The 18066-nt window shown below is 46.2% G+C and overlaps 1 protein-coding gene across 4 annotated transcripts in view; it reads right to left on the reverse strand.

Moving 5' to 3' along the window:
* Positions 1 to 17431, reverse strand: part of BTBD8 (BTB domain containing 8) — a 51797-nt gene extending 34366 nt beyond the window's left edge. Inside the window, exons 1-5 of one of the 4 annotated variants that reach the window (XM_085868814.1) lie at positions 17366 to 17425; positions 16197 to 16233; positions 8915 to 9024; positions 6200 to 6254; positions 1815 to 6093 (exon numbers count right to left, since the gene is read on the reverse strand). In XM_085868814.1, the coding sequence (XP_085724940.1) occupies positions 4958 to 6093; positions 6200 to 6254; positions 8915 to 9024; positions 16197 to 16233; positions 17366 to 17371 (1344 nt within the window). In that variant the 5' untranslated portion in view covers positions 17372 to 17425 and the 3' untranslated portion in view covers positions 1815 to 4957. Of the gene's footprint in view, positions 1 to 1812; positions 6094 to 6199; positions 6255 to 8914; positions 9025 to 16196; positions 16234 to 17365 lie in introns of those variants that run through there. The other 3 variants (XM_085868816.1, XR_015054838.1, XR_015054839.1) reach the window with 3 other exon arrangements.
* Positions 17432 to 18066: the final 635 nt, after the last annotated feature.

Raw genomic sequence — 18066 nt, forward strand, 5'->3', positions numbered from 1 at the left:
AAAACGGGATTCCACTGAAGATCCTTGCGAGCCTTAAAGTCTTATATTTTATTTTAAAAGTCCATTCCAAAGAATTATGAAACATTTGTTCCAACAACACCCACTTGATTACCACATTGTGCAATAGAATGATGACGTCACACTTTAGCATCCACTCTTGCATGATAAGTATGGCAAAATAAAGTACACCGAGTTAAATGAAATGCGGAACAACAGAGAACTTATAATAAGCTTTCAAACTGGATAATTGACAAATCCATTAATTTTAAGTGCATACTCTACCTCGCCAGGACAGTAAGGCTGGCTGGCTGTCGACAAGACAGAAGAGAGAGAACACTTTATAATTCACCATTTCCCTCATGCGTGAGCCACGCTGACCCCGGGGATCTTTCCAGGGTGACTTTCACCTTCATAATGTGTGAGCTTGTCAGCATTCCAAGGTGACCTTCAAAAAGACGGTCACCCTGGTTAGACCCAAATCTGTAGAATAACTATCCCCATCAGGTGACTCACACAATACTCAGGTGAAGGGCGCAACTGCCGTGCAGACCTTACTGTGCCGTTTAACCCTCCAGGGATCTTTGCCTGGCCGAGGGTTAACCATGACCATCACCGCCGTGCCTCCGCACAGAGCGCCCTTTCCTGTGTGTTTTATATTTCACGGCGATGGCCCCACTTCACACAGGAGCGACAAAGGCTTCATCGGCTTGAGCCATGACTTCCTGATCAAGAGTGTGAGGACGGCCGACTGAACTACAACACAATGGCAAAAAAAATCTCAGGTGTGAGAGAACAGAAACATCTGAAACAGGTCAGGTCAGGTATGGGAGCATGTGCCAGAACAGCACGTCGCTGCGTCCACTTTCCGCCGGTACTCCAGGGGCCTCCGTCTGGCCATCCCCCAGGCAGATGCCAGGCCCATCCCCATCTCCTTGAGATGATGGTCAACCTGTTGCAACCATGAGGCACGTGGTCGGCCCACTGGCCTCCTCCCCTCATGAGACTCCCTCGCTGAGAGAATCTGGTGAGCAGGATCAGAGTAAGGAAAACGAGCCACATGTCCATACAGCCGCAACTGACGCTCACGGACTATGCAGGTAACAAATCTCATCCGAGTCTCTCTCAGCAACCGCTCATTGGACACAAAATCCGACCAGCGATAGCCAAGGATTCTCCGAAGAGACCTGGTACCAAAGGAATTAAGTCTCCGTCTCAGATCCTTGGTCAGAGTCCAAGTCTCGCACCCATAGAGCAAGACTGGAAGTACCAAGGACCTGAAGACTCGGACTTTCGTCCTCCCGCACAGGTACCGGCAGCGCCACACCCCATGATCCAGTGAATCCATGACTCCCCAGGCCCGACCCAGACGTCTATTGACCTCTGACTCGCAGCCAGCAGAGACATGAATATCACTGCCAAGGTAAGTGAATCTCTCCACGACCTCAACATCCTCACCACAAACAGACACAGACAGAACAGCAGCATCCAAGATGTCACCGAAAGCCTGGATCTTAGTTTTGACCCAAGAAACCCGTAATCCCAACGGCTCCGACTCCTCATTCAGCACCTCGAGGGCCCCCAAGAGGATGTCTAAAGTCTCCGCAAAGATGACTGCATCATCTGCAAAATCAAGGTCCGAGATCTTGACATTCCCAAATGATGCACCGCAACTTGATCTCTCCGACATCCTCCCTAAAATCCAGTCCATACAAGTGCTGAAAAGTGTGGGGGCAAGTACACATCCCTGACGAACTCCAGTAACAACTGGAAATAAGTCAGAGATGGTACCACCACACTTCACAGCACTCTCAGTACCAGAGTAGAGTTCAGACATCAGATCGATCAGTTTTGGTGGCACCCCACGAAGACCAAGAATCCTCCAGAGGACATCCCGATTCACTGAATCGAACGCTTTACAGAGATCAACATAGGCTGCAAGCAGCCCCTGCCGAAACTCTCGTCTGCGTTCGGTGAGGACACGAAGTGCAAGGATACGGTCAATCGTTGACCTCTTTGGTGTAAAGCCTGACTGCTCTGGACGCTGGTGCTCAAGCAGATGGTTGCGAACCCTATCAAGTATTATCCGAGCAAAGAGCTTGCCCGGCACTGAGAGCAGCGTCACCCCTCGGTAGTTGTTGCAGTCTTGGCGATCACCCTTCCCTTTCCAGAGAGGGACAACAAGGCCCCTCTTCCAGTCAGTTGGGATGATGCCTGTGTTCCAGGCAGAGCACAAAACTGCATGCAACGACACGAGTGCAGCATTTCCACCACCCTTGAGAAGTTCGGCATGGATGCCACAGATCCCTGGAGCTTTGCTCCGTTTCAACTGGTTCACCGCAGTCCGTGTTTCCACAAGCGAAGGTGGAACACAGTTGATTCGAGGGTCAGCAACAGGGATTGTAACACCCCTGACGTCCAACTCGACAGCTGGGGGATCAGCCTGGTACAACCGCTCAAAGTAACCGGCCCAGCGGGCCTTCACTTCAGACTCCTCTGTCAAGAGCTTACCACTCTCTGCTCGAACTGTAGTGCTCCGAGGGATGGGCTTGAATGAACGTAATGCGCGAATTCCCCTGTAAGCGGGACGAGAATCACCTGTCCACAGGTGATGCTCTACCCCCTCACAGATTCCTCACACATAGGCCTCCTTGTCCAACCTCAGTGCACGTACAGTTTTACGCCTCAGCTCCCTGAACAGCTCAGCTCTGCCATTCAGCCTGGCCCTGCGACTCTGGTCAATGGTATCCAGTGTCCCTTGAGTGACAAAATTCTTCTTTGCCCTGCGGTGAGCTCCAAGGCATCCACCGGCAACATCAAGCACGGTGGTCTTGAAGGCGCTCCACAACCCCCAAAGTACCCAGACCCCCCAAGTGTCCACTCAGCCTGTTCGCAAACTCCTCAGCTACTCTCTCATCCCTGAGCTTGGCAACATCCAACCTAGGCTGGGAGGGTACCATTCTCCAGGATTTAAGGTGCAGCTTTAGAGTTGCTACAACAAGCCTGTGGTCAGTATTGAGGAACTGAGCACTCCGGTAGACCCTGCAGTTCTGGATCATCCTCCAACGACCGTCAATGAGGACATGGTCAATCTCCTTTGCCACACCGCCAGCGTTCGAATACCAAGTCCAGCGATGAGCTTGTGGGCGCTGAAACCATGAACCAGCCACCCTAAGTCCATGACTTGTTGCAAAGACAAGGAACTTAGTGCTATTCTGGTTCATAGTTCCTGACCCATGGGGACCAACACACACCTCATAACCATCCCTATCAGTTCCAGTCGATGCATTGAAATCCCCCAAGACTAGAAGTGTATCTCGTCTGGGGCACTGATCAACCACAGACTCGAGTGTGGCGTAGAATGCATCCTTCACGGTGAGATCACTCGCCTCAGTCGGAGCATAAACAGAGACCAGGGAAATGACACCTCAGGAGTGACGAATCCTTAATCTCATAATACGCTCGTTGACCGGTGTTACCTCAATTATCATTGGGGTCAGCTTATTGGACACAGCTACAGCAACTCCTTGGGTATGGTAACCATCAGAGCGACCAGACCAATAGTAGGTATAACCACCCACCATTATCTCGCCGCAATCCGGTCTCCGAACCTCAGAGAGAGCTGCAATCCCGATGTCCAAACGCTTGAGCTCAGATGATAACAGAGACAGGTGATCATCCACTCTTAGGGATAGGACATTCCAGGCACTTACCCGAAGGGACCGCCTCAGGTTAACCCAAGGAGACCGCCGTCTGGTGGACGACACCTCGGCACCACTCCGACACACTCTCCCGCAATCTGACCCAGGGATGTTACCCCGTGGTTTCCCTCCTATCATCAAAGATTGGGGGTCCCGAAGGCTTTGCCCCAATCCCATCATCCGGTGAGCTGCCCTGCGAAGGGAAGCTGCACAGGAGGTACTCCCACGGAGTGGGTTTTCAGATTTTTTTGCGTTTTTGTGTTTTGCGGAATGAAGGGTTTTACGGTGGCCGGAGTGCAAATCCTGCCACCAACCTCCTAATAAGAAGTGACCCAACTGCAGGAGGACGTCCGCAGACACAGTTGGGCACTAGATATGGATGGCCGTTGGCTCACAAGGAGCTCCTCCGCCCTTTGAAACACTGTACCCGAAATATTTGGTGATTCGATGGGCAGCAGATTTCAAGATCAAGAGAGAGGAACACAATAAACTGACTCAGGAGAGCAAAGTTGGGTAGGAGGGAGGGGGTGAGAGGAGATAATTTTCAAAACGTTACCTTGATGCAGGAGAAATATCTGGAAAAGAGAAAAGAAAGAGGATCAGAAAGGAAAGTAAAGTCTTGTAGATTAAATTATTGGAACGATCCAGGAATGTTGGGCAGGATTGTCAGAAATTTGGAAGGGGAAAGATGGAGTCACATGGAGCAGAAATTTCTCTCAGCGCCGCCATGGTGCAGGCCCGGGGCTCTTGGAGAAAATATCCGGAAAAGATAAAAGAAAGAGGATCAGAAAGGAAAGTAAAGTCTTATGGATTAAATTGTTGGAACGATCTGGGAATGTTGGCCAGGATTGTCAGAAGTTTGGGAGGGGAGAGATGGAGCAGATATTTCTCTAAGTGCCGCCATGATGCAGGCACGGGGCTCTTGGAGAAAATATCCGGAAAAGAGAAAAGAAAGAGGATCAGAAAGGAAAGTGAAGTCTTGTGGATTAAATTGTTGGAACGATCTGGGAATGTTGGCCAGGATTGTCAGAAATTTGGGAGGGGAGAGATGGAGTCACATGGAGCAAATATTTCTCGAAGCGCCGCCATGATGCAGGCACGGGGCTCTTGGAGAAAATATCCGGAAAAGATAAAAGAAAGAGGATCAGAAAAACGGAATGAATCTGTCGTTCTTGCACAGGAAAGTCCAGCATCCAATGGCTCGTTCGCCATCTTGGAGATAAGAGCGGAGGGATTTGGGGTCTTGCTTTTAGGATGTCTCAATTTTTTCGCTTCACGTTTTTGGGAGATGGTTTTTGAGTTCCTTTGAAAAAATTCAGGAACCACTTTGATTTATTTTGGTGCTTGGCTGGTTTTTTTGAGCTCTTTTGGTTCTCTGGAATTGACTTTGCTGGGGGATTCTTTCGTGACGAAGAGCCGTTGCTTTTTTGTCTCACGTTTTTTGATTGTTTTGAAGACGGAAGTTTCTTAGGATCTGAATGTCCTTGCTCCAAAGGGACTGCAAAATGAACTTTCTTTTTTGGGACTTTCTTCGTCGATCGACCCTGTCTATTTGTTTTGGCAGACCGTCCAAGTTGAGTCTCTGCATGTGTCGATGCTCCTCCAACTGTTGACGATTCAATCATAGGAGGTGACACGATTCCGTTGGATCCCGAATTCTTTGTTATGATTACATTCTGACCAAGTTGAGTCTCTACAGGTGTAGATGCTCCTCGTTGGTTGAATATTGGTCTTCCCACGAATGACGTTTCAATCATAAGCGGTGACACCTTTCCGTTGGATCCCAAATTCACTGCTGTGATCCCATTCTGACCAAGTTGAGTCTCTACAGGTGTAGATGCTCCTCGTTGGTTGAATATTGGTCTTCCCACGAATGACGTTTCAATCATAAGCGGTGACACCTTTCCGTTGGATCCCAAATTCACTGCTGTGATCCCATTCTGAGTAAGTTGAGTCTCTACAGGTATTGATGCTCCTCCTCGGTTGTCTATTGCTCTTCCCACAAATGACGTTTCAATCATACGAGGTGACACGTTTCCGTTGGATCCTGACTGTGTTGTGACGACCACTTCGTGGTATCTTGTCTTTAACCAATTGAACACCAAATTGGTGAATGTATGAACCTGCAAGTATTCATTCCTCATTCCATGAAATGGAAAATTCACATTCTCTCTGGCCTCTGATATCATCCCGTATGATTTGGAACCACCCAGGATCACTGGGGGTGAAACGTCACTCCTCCGCAGAGCGGCCTGCTGATTCTGCAGAGCTGGCTCTTGATCACGTGATGGCGATGTGTGATGCTGCTGCCTTGTCGACACAGAATCATTCACTTCCGAGCTCCCATTATCCCAGCTTCCGGTTCTTCCTCTTTGCTTTTTGCAGCAACAGCAAACTGTGAATGAGTGAACAAAATTATTTTCAGACGGAGATACAATTCCTTCATTTAAATTTACTTTACTGCAATGTGCCCGATCTCAATTGCAGTAAATTTAACTTACCCAAGTTGTTCCTTGCCATCCTACAATATTTCTCTTTCTGGAAGCGCTGTAAGATCTGTAACACAAAGAGCAGCTAACAATCCACCTTGAAAGTGGATCTTGTGTCACGTGACTTCCTGTTCAATTCCGTGCAAATTCTGAACAAATGGTATAAGGAAGAATCAATTTGACTTGTCATGTTTGTGACGTCACACTCCATTATTTGTATATTTAACACACTTCATTCCATCAACTTCGTCCATCCAGTTGTGGGTTTGGGTGTTCACTCCAGGGAGAACCCCTGGGGTCAGGGGCTGCTGGGTGGCAAAAACCCCCTTTCCCTCCCCCCACCACCCTTCAAGGGCAATTCTTCAAATCGCATTCCATTCCCTGATAATTTAAAGCCTTTTTTTCCCAACGAGATGTCTCAATATTGTTGTTTTATGATCCTTTTTATTTCAAAAGTGACGTTTTCTTTAGCTCGATGTAGTATGAGCACAACCCCAAGGTGTACTCCTCCACAGAGAGTCGATGGATGCACGAGTGTATGACCTTCCTCTGTGGACTATCACTTATTAACTCCGCCACCGAAGGTGGGACGGAGGTTTTATTTTCCCCACTGTCTGTCTTTTGTGTACAAGATATCTCAAAAAGTTCTGGACGGATTCGAATGAAACTTGGTGGACAGGTGAGCTGGGTGACAAGAACAAGTCCATTCGATTTTGGTTCAGGTCCGGATTTGCGTACAGGGTGTTCCAAAAAGGTCCGGCCAACTTTGTTTGGTGATATAGTTCGAACCGCAATTGATACAATGATACCCTTTGTTTTATATGACACAGAAACTCAAAAAGTTTTGTGCACACCATCAAGACACTTCAATGTGAGCTCCATTTGTCATGTGCAGGACATCAAGATGGTGCATAAGCTCTTGGCATGTTTGGCTCAGTATGTTTGTGTCCACCAGTGTGCACGCAGCTGTGATCCGAGAACGAACATGCTGCAGGTTTGCCACCTTGGTGTTGTCGACAACATTTTTGACAAACCCCCACAGACAAAAAGTCAAAGGGGTTATGTCTGGTGAACATGGTGGCCAAGTGGTTGGTCCATCTCGGCCAATCCAGCAACCTGGAATTTTTTCATTCATGACGGCTCGAACGGAAGTTCAGTCATTCAGACTCTTGGGTCTCACTATCAGCCATGATCTTTCTTGGGCAAACCACATTTCAAAGTTGGCCTCCAAAGCCAGCCGCCAACAAGGCATCCTCTGTCGTAAAAAGTCCTTCCTTGGCACACCTGAACTCCTATCCACCTGCATGGTCTTCATTCGCAGCTTGATGGAGTACTGTTCTTCCTGCCTCACATCTTGCTCAGCTTGACGCCTTGGAAACAAAGGCCTGTAATATCATTGGAATCTATGCGATGAAGCTGAATCTGTGAATCTATCACGACGTCATAGCACATAGATCGGTGGTCTCTCTGTCTTATACCACCCCCTTTCTGCTCTTTCCGTGCTCTGCTTTACCCCACCCCATTTTTCGAGACGGTCCACCAGCAATCGCTTCTGGTGTAACTACCAAAATCTAGAACCACTGCTCACCTCCACTTATTAGTATGATGATAAGTTACAGAACAAGTTCGAGTTTCAGGACGTTTTGTCCATTTTTCACAGAGTTATGCCCTTTTTGGACTGAGAAAATATCACATCGGTGGAGAACATGTATTGAAAAGCAATTCTCGCTCTTCTTTGTTCCTTCTTTCCCCGTCTGTAGAATCAACTTCCATATCGTCTTCAATCTCATTCTTCCCTCCAGGTCTTGAAGACAGCTGTTCACCACCATTTTAAGTCATCCCCCATCCAAAACCATGATCTTTTCTACCCTTGTTAACACCCTCGCTCCCATTCCTTCCACCCCACCTCAATCCCTCCTCTTCCAAATTTTTCCTCCTGAGTTTCCTTCTGGATCCATCTTGTCCACCCCATGCATCCTCTCCTGCCTCTCATTCCTCCCCACACCCATTGTTTGTCCAAGTTTTACCTCGAATTTGTCCCGCACCCCACTGTCGACACCTCAGCACCACTCCACCACACACCATTGCAATCTGACCCTGGAGGTTTACTCCATCGTTTTCCTCCTATCATCAAGGAATGGTCGTCCCGAAGGTTTTGCCCCAATCCCGCCATCTGGTGAGCTGCCCTGAAAAGGACAGCAGCACAGGAGGTACTCTCACGGAGTGGATTTGCAGATTTCCTGACGTTTTGAAGTGTTCTACTGTGGCTGGAGTGCAAATCCTGTCACCAATCTCCGAAAAAACACTCACCCAACTGCAGGAGGACGTCCGCAGACACAGTTGGGCATCAGAAATGGATGGCCTTTGGCTCACAAGGAGCTCCTCGGCCCTTTGGATCGATGCGCTGCTCCGGCGCATGCTCCTATACCTGACCTGACCTGACCCCGCTGTCAGTGGCCCCACCCCTCTCTCCACTGTTCCTTTTGTTCTGCTGCGTCCTGATCCGTTCTATGTTCTCGCTCTTCCACGAGACTTAACCTTGTATTCAAAAATAAAAACCCACACTCTTCTTTCTCACACTTCCAATTAGAGTGGTGGAGTGCGTACGAGGTCAGCTGTGTCCTATGTCCCTCAACAAGCGAGGACTCCGGCAAAGCTAAACTAAAAGAAACATTTTTTTAATAGATTGTGAATATTTTTCACCAGGTAAGACATCAAAAAGCATACCTGGATGACGATATTGATGCATGCAAGCACTGCAGTTATGATGTCACACGCTGTCATCACGTCCAAACCCACATCTGGAGTGGTGGCCCAGTTGGAGAACTTGATTATTCCTGTAAACAAGAGCAAAGAGAGTGTTAAAAGGCTTTTTCTTGTGATGGAGATCCAAAGATCATGGAGGAGCTCAAACAGAAATCACATGGCGAGACAACGACATCAAATACAGTTTTGACATCAGCGTACTTTCATGTCGATCACAAAGACATTGGTGGACAATGTACAATTACATCGAGTGCAGGATATGAACTCATGAGGCTCAGAAACCTTTCATCATCAGCAACATGAGCCAGAGCAACATAAGTCGGGGGCCAAATCTTCCCCACTCTTCCTTGCTGCGCAGATTCGTCAGGGCAGAGCGGTCATGGACAGTCCCGATCGGTCCCTATGGACCGACCCATTCTCTCTTCTCTCTCTCTCTCTCTCTCTGTGTCTCTCCCTCTCTCTCTCTCTCTCTCTCTCTCTCTCTCTCTCTCTCTCTCTCTCTCTCTCTCTCTCTCTCTCCCCCTCTCTCTCTCTCTGTGTCTCTCCCTCTCTCTCAACTCTGTTGTGGCCGTGACTTCATGAAGGCGGGGGTGCACCATCCTGGATGTGGGGGATCTCTGGGTCGCTCCTGGGAGATCGATCGGCTGTTTCCGTGCCGCACACCTGTTCGAGAGATCTGTCCGGGGCTAAACAACAACAACAACAACAACAACAACAACAAGAGCCAAAGGTTCAGATGGGAACACCAGCGGATTGACCTCGAGGAAATGGTCCTTTGTTTCCTTGGCGACAACATCACACGAGAAATAATTTTTTGGGAGAATCCGTCTCAATTTGCTCGCATCGCTCAAACCACCAATCGAGTTCATTATATAATTATATTTTTGTTTTTATTATTTATTTGCAAGATTCAAAATGAACAGAGTTGTTTTCAAGGCAAAGTTAATTACAAACAGCAATGCGAACAACAAATTTACTCAACAACCAAAAAGTCCAACTCGTACGAGAAACACCTGGCTGAAGGTTGTTCAAAAGAATCGGAGAAAAAGCTCCAAGTTATTAAAATATCTTACTATTAATATATTATTTATTAATCGACAAATTTATAGTCAGGAGCCTTTTGTGCAATTTGATCTCACAGATAACACTGGGCTGAATTTGAAATATTTTTTTCAGAGGTCTCGGTTTTCTCAATGGTCCTTATATGTGTTTTGCATGCTGAATTCAGAAATGTATCTAATTTCGCTCAATCAGGTCAAGTTTTCATGCTATCTCAATTTTAAGGAAAAAAAATATAATCAAAATTTTTGTTTTTTTCATTTGCATTTTTTTTAGTCAAAATCAGACTTCCATTGACAGAAAATGTACAAACTATACATATAATGACGCACAAGTACCGTTAATGTGGAAGAAAGTGCCTTCTCAATTACTTTCATTTCTATTTCAGACAAATATAGATAAATCGTTGTTTGTGGCAACACCCAACTTCAGTCGCTCCAGCAGTCGCTGTTTTACTTCGTCTTTTTAATGTTGAATTTCACACTAACGGAACTTGTGTGTCATTTTATACATATAGTTTGTACATTGAAGAAGATTTGTACAGCTTTGGTTCAGTTTCCAGGGTGGACCTTGTTTGTGACAGACACCAAAGTGTTTCCATCAAAAGCATGGAAAGAAGCCAGCGTCCTCTCAGCGAGGTCTTGCTAGTCAAGATTTCAAAAGAATCTCAAAAATGTCCAAAACAATGGTAAAAGTTCCTCGCTGATGACCTCAACAAACATAATCTATGATGCTTCTTCACAGATAATGGCAGTCCAGTGGGTATGTCTGTATTCTGGAGGGGAAGGAACGTTTTGTGATGGTTGACAAAGATTGCCACAGACTAACATCAGTTGGCGACAGAGTTCAGTGTGAGAAGGTCCCTTCCCTACATTCAAATCAAGAAGAAGTAGATGGTCGATTACTTCTCCACGCACAAAATGGAGTAAACAATGGAAACGACACCATCATAATCAGAAGCCCTGACACTGACGCTGAAGTCCAAGCTCTCTCCCACCAGGAGCATATTCATGCCAAATTATTTCGTGTCATTGGTGCACAACAAAAGCAACAAAGTTATTGACACGAAGATTTGAGCCTCCGAATGGGGTCAGGATGTGTGCAAGTCCCTCATAGGGTTCATATCCCTCCACCAAGAAAACATCAATAACGCACGTTGCATTCTCTTCCGTGTGAGGAGTCACCAGTCTTTGCAACTACCACCAACAAAGCATGCACTGACGAAACGTACACAGCGAGCCAACGACCAAGCCGCAATCTGGAAACGTGCTTTGGAGTCAGAACCTGATGTTTCAAGCCCAGATGACCATGGGTGGACTCTATCCAATGATATTCTGTCTATTTATTGGACAGCGAAGGAGCGAGCTCCAAAAGTTCTCCTGGAGTATGTCTGCTGTGGATGTAAAATTCCAGGTGCTGGCAGGCCTTGCACCTGCAAAGTAGTGTGCTTGTCATGGTACCGATGAATGCCGCTGTCCAAAAGATTGCTCCAAAGCCTCCTCCCCTACCTCATAATTAAAAGTGTGGACCTCAAATATCTGGGGCCTTCGCTCAGACCTTTCAGATCTTTCCATACAGGTTGCCACTGACAAACCAGACATAATCTGCCTAACAGAAACTTTCCTCTCCCAAGACGTGTCTGACTCCCAAGTATCTCTCCCGGGTTACTCCCTCCTCCGGTATGACAGACCTGAGCCTCGTCCTGGTGGAGGTGTTGCTCTCTTCATCAAAGACTCTATTCCTCACTCTCCATGCACTGCTCTCACTCCCCCACACCCCCAGGAATACCTCTGGCTATGGCTTCCCCTCAACTCCCACCTCATGATTATATGTGTACTGTACCATCCACCAAACAGTGATGACTCCGTCTACACCTCACTATCCGAAAACATGGACCATCTTCTATCTTCTCATCCAAAATCTCTCTTCCTCTTCTATGGCGACTTCAATTGTCATCATGCCAGTTGGCTCGGTGTGGGTACCTCTCACCTGTCATGGCACCTCAGCAAAAGCTTTCTGCGACTCATGGGGACTGTCTCAATGGGAAAACTTCCCGACCCGGATCTCAACCAATGGTACTCCATCTCTTGTGGATCTGATTTTGACAAATTTCCCTGAAAATATCTGCTGCTCTTCCTCCGGTCCAATCGGTTCTTCTGACCACGTCCTTGTCAATGTGGACATCTCTCTGGCTATTACCAGAGAACCACCTCACCGCCGTCGAGTCTGGCATTTCACTCAAGCCGACTGGCAGGGTCTCCAAGCAGCCATCAAACTTCTAGACTGGTCTCCTATCGCTACTTTCTCCAACATCAACTCATCCTGGGAATTCTTTCAAAGAAACTTGCTCTCCCTCATGCACAGATTTATCCCCTCTCGTCTTCAGTTGTCCTACCCTTCCTCCCGCCCTTGGTTTACTGAAGTTTATGGCGAGGCAGTTGTCCTGAAACAACTTGCCTTTGCCTCATGGAAAGCAAACCCAACTGAGGGTAATCTCAGTTCCTTCCATAAAGCTCGAAACAAGTGTGTATCTACCCTCAGGAGAGCCAGAAAACAACATCTTTCTCATCTCAAGTCTGAACTCTCAAACCTCTCTTCCTCCTCAAAATCCTGGTGGCGTTTAATAAAATCTGTTTCTGGTGTATGTTCCCCCTCCATCCCCTTCCTTACCTCAAATGGCCGCACTGCTGATACCGCACGTGATAAAGCTGAATGTCTAAACTCGGTGTTTGCAGCTAAATCTTGTGTCCAAAACCCATCACTTTCTCTACCCACTTTACCCAGTCGCACCCAACTGTCCCTGGACTCTGTATCCTTTTCTCCTGACAAGGTGGAGAGCTTGCTTTCAAACCTCGACCAAGATTCTGCAACCGGTCCAGATGGCATCAGCCCACGTGTCCTCAAAGCCTGCTCTTCTGCTCTTGCTCACCCTCTCTCTGTTCTATTCACCCTCTCATTTGCTCAAGGTCATCTGCCATCTGCTTGGAAATCTGCAAACATCACTGCCCTGCATAAAAAGGTGCAAAAACAGATCCCTGTAACTACAGACCAATCAGCCTTCTCCCAATCATCAGCAAGATTATGGAATCCATCATCGCTTCAGACATGAAATCCTTCCTCTACTCCAATGGCTTGATTTCCGATCATCAATTTGGTTTCAGACCAGGTCACTCTACCCTGGATATGCTGCTTCTGCTCTCCCATCAATGGATGGAGGTCCTCAATGCCAGACAGGAAATCCGAGCCGTATCCCTGGACATATCACGTGCTTTTGACACAGTCTGGCACCCTGCCATGCTCACCAAACTCTCTTCCTATGGTATCCAAGGCCATCTCCACTCATGGCTCGCAGACTTCTTCTCCTGTCGCAGTCAACGTGTGGCCCTAAATGGAGTTCTTTCATCCCCTCTTCCTGTGCAGGCTGGAGTTCCTCAAGGTACCGTTCTGGGCCCTGTTCTTTTTCTGGTTTTCATCAATGATCTCTCCGACTCTGAAAAATCCTCTATATCTCTTTGCTGATGACTCCACCCTCTGCCGTACCATCTGTCATCCCTCAGACCGGCAAGCAGCAGCTTCTTCGCTCACTGCAGATCTGGATAAAATCACAAACTGGTCCAACACGTGGAACATGTCTTTCAATCCAGACAAATCTCACACTCTCACAATGTCTCTTTGAAAGGACCGTTTAGAAACCCCCACCCCCCCCCCCATCCACTTTCTCAACAATCCTCTGGAAGAAGTCTTTTCTTTCAAGCTTCTGGGTCTCACTGTCTGCCATGACCTTTCCTGGGAATGTCACATTTCCAACCTCGCCTCAAAAGCCAGTCGCCGACTGGGAATCCTCCATCGTGCAAAGTCCTCTTGAACTCCTGACCACTTACAAAGCTTTTGTCCATAGCCTGATGGAGTACTGCTCTCCCCTCTGGGCTGGTGCTCCTGCCTCCCACCTTTCTCGGCTTCACGCTGTCGAAACCAGGGCATTTAGGATCATCGGCATCTCCCGCAATGAGGCTGAGTCTTTGGGCCTCTCACTCAATCACCGCAAGTTGGTCGGTGGTCTTTCTGTCTTCTACCGTCTCCTCTCCAGCCTTGCCCCCCCTGCTCTCTCTGCGATTTGTCCCCACCACATTTCCACAGGGCGCTCAAGGTCCGCCAATCACCCCTTCTGGTAAAACTACCAAAATCACGAATCACTGCTCATCTTCACTCTTTCATTCCTCTTTTTTCCCACCTTTGGAATAAACTCCCTCACTCTATTCTTTCCCATTCTTCCCTCCAGGCTTTCAAAACAGCTGTTCACCACCACCTCTTATCATCCCCCATCCAAATCCTCGATCTTTTCTACCCCAGATAATCCACCCAAGCCAACTTCCTTCAATTCCCCTGCTTTCCTTCCTGAAAGTCCCTGTAATGTCCATCCTCTCTTCCCCATGTTCCCCGTCCCATCCCTCTCCCTTCCACAGATCTCCTAATGTGTCTGTTCCCCACTGTTTTGTCCCTCCCACTCTCGCTCCTCTTGTCTCATGCCCCCTTTTGCTGTACGTTGTGTGTTCGCTCTCATACGAGCCTCGACAAGGTATACAACAAAAAAGAGTGAACCCATGCATAGACCCACTGAGTGATGAAAGTGACAATGAAAAGGAAGTTTCCTGTCATGATAAATATCGAGAAAGTATATTTGTTGGACGATAACATTGTGTGAGTTAAACCGAAAGTTAATCGGAAGCCATTCCTTGATCTGAGTTTACTGATGTAGAGCATTTATAGTTCTATAATACATGTTGACAAGTAAAAACAGAGCAAAGTTTATAATATGTACTGCCATTTGAAACTGTCATTGGAGGTTTTTGTGAACGAAACGAGAAATAAAGCATCAGTATGAAAAAATAATAAACACGACTTTTGGATCCTGCGATTCACGAGGGATACCTACCTTCCTGGAAAATGTTGCGGATGTTGAATCCGCGAATGTTGGGGCATTGGTTCAGTGGGAAAAAGGGGGTTGGGTTCCCGGCGGTTCGTAATTCAAAATAAACAAGAAAAAGAGCAATCGGAGATTGCAGAACCTCGCCAGGACTTCTTTTGAGTGGTGTACTTTTATAGGCTTTCGGGTAAATCCAATATGGCTTCCAACCATGTGAACTATGATATATGTGAACCTTTTGTTCCTCATGGACAGGCGGTCATACGTGTAAAGTTTCGCCTCGATCTGTTCAGCCACTTCAGAGAAGAAGATTTTTGAAGGTTAAAAAAAATATATTAAATTGCTCATTGAGCAAGGAATTGCGGAATAACTTTGTCATATCTCCATGATCTCTGAAAAAACAAAAACCTGGAAATCAATTTGGTTCTTATAAGTCGATAGTGCTTCTGTTTAATGAGTTATAGCACTTAGTTTGGTCATGATCATAACTTGGAAGTCAATCGGACTTGAAATGGCGTTTTTATCGCAATTTGAAAGTTGTGACCCGACCCCCCTGACATTCGACCCCCGACCGCTAGGAAGGGTGTTGGTGTGACACCCCCAATGAGACATATGGTTGGATGCAGAATTGGAAGATGCACATTTTGGATTTGGTTTGAAGTCGATACGACCATTTTAACGGGCGTTATTGCGAAAATAATAATTTCGGTGACCTTGACCTTTGACCGAGATTCACCGAAAACGACAAGTGTCTAAGTTGGACCATGGCCGACGTCTGTACCCAGTTTGGTCATGATCACTGAAACGGTGTGGCTGCTACAGGGTAAACAAACACACAAACAAACAGACAGACAAACACACAGAATGACACACACAACCGACCAACATAATTGCCGAAATCCGAAGGATTCCGGCAATTAACAAACAAGCTGACCCAAATGCAATACCCTCTCCCTTCAGCGAGGGTAACAATGCCATGAAGAGCCGCAGAAATGAGAAAAAAACCCACGAATACACCGACGAAACCGCGAATCAAATTTTCGGGGTCAAATTGTGAACATGGAAGTTTTTGTGGGGAGGGTCTCAAAATCAAATCTTCGAGGGTCTCACGTGATGGAGTCAAAGATGATTTCTATGCAGCGAATAAAACACATCATAAACTTCTGGTGTGTACACAGTGAGTGCGAAGAACTCTCTGTAGTCTCGTTACTTACGGAGAATAGAATAACGAAATGAAAAGTCACATGAAAAGGGACTTACCTTGGTACAGATTCGTTGTCCAGTGTGTTTTCCGCGGCTGCGTTGAAATAGAAACAACAATAATGTCAGATAGGATGGAGTTTGCACTCAAAGAGAGATCTGTGAGTGTAAGTTGTAGTCATTGCACATATGTACACACACACACACACACACACACACACACACACACACACACACACACACACACACACACACACACACACACACACACACACACACACACACACACACACACACAGCAGCATGGGAGCCAGAAACGTGTCCGTGGATTGATCCCTTTCCCCAAGGGCAAGGCTGGTGATTTGCCAATAAAAGCCCTTGGAAGCCGTGTTGGATGATTGATGCCGTGGTGAGCGGTGCAGCAGCTAAAGCTGCACATTAGCCAATGGGTGGTTGTCTTTCATCACAGACTGCAACTGAACCTGTTTTCCCATTTAACGTTTTATATATATATATATATATATATATATATATATATATATATATATATATATATATATATATATATATATATATATATATATATATATATATATATATATATTCTTCTTCTTCTTTCGGCTGCTCCCTTTTTGGGGTCGCCACAGCGAATCATCTGCATGATCCGCATAGTGATTTGGCACATGTTTTACGCCGGATGCCCTTCCTGACGCAACCCTGGTCGCCTCTTACGACACAGGGATATGGTACACCTATTTTAACCGGGGTATACACCGGCCCAGTACACTGGTACTCATTTCGCCGACCTCGGAAGGATGACAGGCTGAGTCAACCCCCTGGTGTATTAATTCAGTGGCCCAACGGGGCTTGAACTCAGGACCTTTTGGATCCCAAGCCGCTGCCCGAACCACTGCGCCAACACCAGGCTAGTAATATATATATATATATATATATATATATATATATATATATATATATATATATATATATATATATATATATATATATAGTGTATATATATATATATATATATATATACATACATAAATATATATATATATATATATATATGTATATATATATAGATATATCTTTATATATATATATATATATATATATATATATATATATATATATATATATATATATATATATATATATGTACTGTATATGTATATGACTATTGTCAATAAATTTTATAATTCCTGGAGTGGTGCATGCCATCATACCTTCATGAAGGGAACAAGGTTGAAGAATCTTTCCACAAGACGTTCATATAATGTTGGCGTCTGAATGACAAACACAGACAAACAAAACATCTTATATCAGTAAAAGTGAATTTCCTGAATTATCTCTGACTGTGAAGGGTAACATACCACCCAGACATATATATATATATATATATATATATATATATATATATATATATATATATATATATATATATATATATATATATATATATATATATATATATATATATGTTGTTGTTCGTCTTTCAGCTGCTCCCGTTAGGGGTCGCCACAGCGGATCATCCGTTATGATCCGCATACTGATTTGGCACAGGTTTTACACCGGATGCCCTTCCTGACACAACCCTGGTCGCCTCTTATGACACAGGGATCAGGATTTGGGTTTCGCCATGATTCCGGACTGCTCTACACCCTGCCCAGTGCAGAGCCCCCGTCCTCAAGCGATCCTCCAACCCAAGCCTCCGAGTAGCCGGATTACAGGCGCACGCCACTACGCCCAGTATATATATATTCGCGGGAGCTCGGGAAGGATCGCGGCTCACGGTGATTGGATCCAGCTCGCTCTCGCTGGAGCCCAGGTCCGAACAACTTGAAGACCACACGAGGTGGAGAGGTTCGAGATAGGTTCTGGGTTTCAGCTCACCTGTCCTCCGAGCTGGAGCTCGTTATTAAAGGCC

This window comes from Eptatretus burgeri, unplaced genomic scaffold (assembly GCF_056783735.1).
Source record: "Eptatretus burgeri isolate ZD-2024b unplaced genomic scaffold, Ebu_testis_v1 Ebu_testis_scaffold_3177, whole genome shotgun sequence".
NCBI lineage: Eukaryota > Metazoa > Chordata > Myxini > Myxiniformes > Myxinidae > Eptatretus > Eptatretus burgeri.